The 3,802-nt window shown below is 35.2% G+C and overlaps 1 protein-coding gene across 1 annotated transcript; it reads right to left on the bottom strand.

Moving 5' to 3' along the window:
• Positions 1-1,270: 1,270 nt before the first annotated feature.
• LOC100250340 (phloretin 4'-O-glucosyltransferase) lies at positions 1,271-2,927 on the bottom strand. Its single transcript, XM_002266931.4, has one exon. It carries the CDS (start codon positions 2,894-2,896, stop codon positions 1,499-1,501), a length of 1,398 nt encoding a protein of 465 aa, XP_002266967.1. The 5' UTR covers positions 2,897-2,927; the 3' UTR covers positions 1,271-1,498.
• Between the last annotated feature and the right edge of the window lie 875 nt (positions 2,928-3,802).

The following is a 3,802-nucleotide window of genomic DNA, read 5'->3' as shown; positions in this document are numbered from 1 at the left end:
AATGATTGACTTATCCTCATTTATGACTTGATCGTGAGTGCTCCTTTTCAAACAAAAGAATATGAAATTTTTTATTTTTTTATATTCTTCTTATTTTTTTAGTGTTTAATACATGATAAAGATCCAACTGCTTTGTAGAATTTTCTACCAAATTTTTAATAAAATAATTAAATCTCTGGAATTAGGTATGTAGATAATTAGTCAATAAATGATATGTGTTGTAAAGCCACATTGGGGCCATAAACAACTATCCATAACCGACTTGCATGCCTCTGAAAAATGATTCTTTAACGAAATACTAATGAAGTGTGAATGAAATAAATAATAAAATTTTATTTTACCATTCAATAATACATAATATTTCTTTTTAATAATTCTCCTATTTCACAAAATAAAAAAAAATATTAACACATTTGTATTTAATATTTAATATATCAAAAATAAAATAATGAAATATTACTACATTTATGTTTTATATTTAATATGATAATACTAAAGATAAAAAGAATAAAATATTTTAAAATTTTAAATTATTTAGATATAATTTTAACTTCTTTGTATTAATTTTAATTATAATAATAATAAAATTATTATATCTGTAATCCAATTATTGTATAGAGATTAAGTATTTGTTAGACAATGATTTTAATAAATATTTCTATATAATCTAGTATTTGAAAATAATTTTTTTATATAAAAATTTTGAAGTAGTAGAAAAATAAAAAATAAAAATCCTATATCAAACAAATTCTAAATCATCAATAGTTGTTTTTTTTTTTTTTTTGGTTAAAAAATCAATTGGTATGAACATGGAGATTTCAAATGGAAAAAAAAAATCCCAAAAATGGGTGTAAAATAAAAAATAAAAATAAAAATAAAAATTCACGAATCCACCATGTAAAATGGAAAAGCGTGGGTCGCACATGTCTTTTCCCAGGATAGGACAGAACGACAAATGCTTTTCTTGTCACGCTTGATGGAGTCTCCCCTAGAATTCTCTGGGTTTCTATGAAAAACTCTGTGTGGCATAGCTGACAAACACAGTTCATTTCATGTGGATCTCAATCTCATAATCAACTGATATAGCTGGCAAACAAGGTAGGGAGAGATGATAGAGATCTAGAGAGAGATCAGGTTTAGTACCGACATTAGTGACAACTGACAACCACGGTAGAGAGAGATGAGAGAGACAGATATCAGGTTTGAGTACAGAGTACATGAGGAGAGAGAACAGTTTTTCGTGAAAGCAAGATGTTTTTATTCCAAAAGCTTCAAAGTAAATATGAATTTTATTTCAAAATCAATTGATCAAGCCAAGCAAATGACTTAGGGGGATATCTTTTAGTTCATAGGCTGGAGAATACAAATTTGAAATTTCTCTTTTCTCCGGATGCAGTTACACTAACAACAAGCACTCTAAGCCTTTGGGAAAGCCATAAAACACCAGAAACGAGTTCAATCAGTAACACAACTTTATATCAACACAATTTAACTTTCACTAAATCATACTGCCTTGTCCCAATTCATCCAAAAAAGCCTTTAAATTGCAGTCGGAAGATCCGCCATCTTTCACAGCTTCCCTTGCCAAATCCTTCCATTTCCCAGCATTCCTTCTCAATTCTTCGCCTCTTTCTCCACCTCCCATGACGACTTCCAAGCACCGCTTGATCTCCTCGCCTTCAACTATTCCCTCCTCATTCGCTGTCACCCGAACGCCTGTCTTCCACACATCTTCAATCAGCTTCCCGTTGGTCCCTTGATCCGTCCATTGGGGAAATGCCACAACTGGAACTCCAGAAGCTAGGCACTCTAACGTTGAGTTCCACCCACAATGTGTAATGAAACATCCCAATGATGGATGTGACAAAACATCCAACTGAGGACACCAAACCACTATCATCCCTTTCTCTTCCAACTCTTTTCTGCAACTCAGCTTCTCTTCTTCTACTTCTCCGTTTTCGGACGCTGATCTTATTACCCACAAGAAAGGCCTGCCGCTGTGTAGTAAAGCATGTGCAATCTCCTCCATTTGTTGCTTTGACAAAACACAAAGTGTCCCAAACGATACATAAACGACTGATGACTTGGGCTTGGAGTTCAACCAATCGATGCAGTTGCTCGGATCTTGGAAAATATCTCCTCCAAAAGAAGAATCAGATGGATCGTTTGCATCCAAGAAAGCAGATGGGACCAAAGGTCCAATTCCAATCAATTTAACCTTATCCACAGCTCGTAGCGCCTCGGCCTCCAGTGCGTCGAAGGTGTTCACCAGCACTTTGGGGTTCGTCTCTTGCCTTAGTGCCTCCATGTCCTCTTGAAATGCTGGGATCCATGAAGCATATATGTTTGAAGAGAGAAAAAAGGACGGAATATCACGGCTAGACAGTAGCATTGGAAGCCCCGGTAACTCAATTGGATCTGAACCCTCATTGCTGCAGTTTCCAACCACATCACCATAGCCATCGAAGTAATGATGGAATATGATGAAAACAGTGGCGCTCTGAATCCAAAGTAGCGCAGACGGAAGCTGAAGGCTACGCGCCAGCTCTGCCGCCCAAGCAAGGAGCATGGTGTGCACTAAGCAAGTAACTGGTCGGCCTTGGTCAGAGCTTATTGCAGTGATCCGCCTGAGGGTTTCTGATCCGCAACGCTTGATCTCGGACAAATAGTGTTGGGCATGATCTTCGAGCTTGATCCCATCATCATAGCCATCGGAGAAGGGAACTAGGGTTAAACCGGGGAGGGTTGGACCTTTGGGCATGCGGCGATGAGCGGAGACGGAGACGGCGAAGGTGACGTGGGCGCCGGTTCTGATCAGGCGCTTGGCGAATTGGAGGGCTGGGTTGATGTGGCCTTGCAGTGGAAGTGATATAATGAGGAAGTGGTGCTGCCCCATTGCTGTGACTGAGGATTGTGTTTGTGTGGCCGGTGAGTTGCATGGGTGATGTATATAATGATTTGAGGGAACAACAACACCGACTACAATGACAACTACAAGGCTTCCCCATTTCATTTTTAGAATATTAAAATTATTTTTATAAATATTTTTTTTTCTCTTTAGTGTTAGGCTGTGAGTTCACCCAATGTTTGATGATCTTTGTATTTTCATTATTTCTATTTTTGGAATAATATTTTATGATTTTTTTTTCAGTTTTTTTAAATATAACTTCTAAAATTATTTACTTAAAAAAATTAATTACAAATCTATTTTTTTATTGAAATGTTCTAATCTTTTGGTTTAAGTAGTATGTTAATTTTTTATTTATTAACTTTTTTAAATAACTATTTAATGTGATTTATGTTAAATTATTATGAATGAAATTTGAAGAAAATGTAGATTCTAATTATTTGATTTTTTATTATTTGTAAATTTAATTAATCATTTTGAGTTTCATTATTCAAAATTATTTTATTAATTTAATATAATATATTTTTATGATATCATAATATATTACTTATTGAAAAATAATATATTACTTAATTATTATTATTATTATTATAATGAACCTCTTTCATGTTTTTTTTTTTTTGAAGAGTAACCCATTTTTAACTCGTGTCAAGCAGCATATGGCTAACCCATCTAGTATTTGCTACTAACAAGACCAGGTTAGAGCTTTGCTTCGGGACATGCTCCTCGCATCAATCTTGTCACAACCTCTTGTTCCTCATGCCAATCTTGTCGTCGCCCTTTGTTCCTCATACCAGTCTTGTCGCCACCCCTTATTCCTTGTATTAGTCTTGTTGCAACCCTTGGTGTCTATGTCATATGAGTCAGAGTGCAAGCCAATACGTTGGCTTCGGG

This window comes from Vitis vinifera, chromosome 5 (genome assembly GCF_030704535.1).
Source record: "Vitis vinifera cultivar Pinot Noir 40024 chromosome 5, ASM3070453v1".
In the NCBI taxonomy this organism is placed as follows: domain Eukaryota; kingdom Viridiplantae; phylum Streptophyta; class Magnoliopsida; order Vitales; family Vitaceae; genus Vitis; species Vitis vinifera.
The sequence above is the reverse complement of the archived record's forward strand: the minus strand, read 5'-3'. Positions and strand labels throughout refer to the sequence as shown.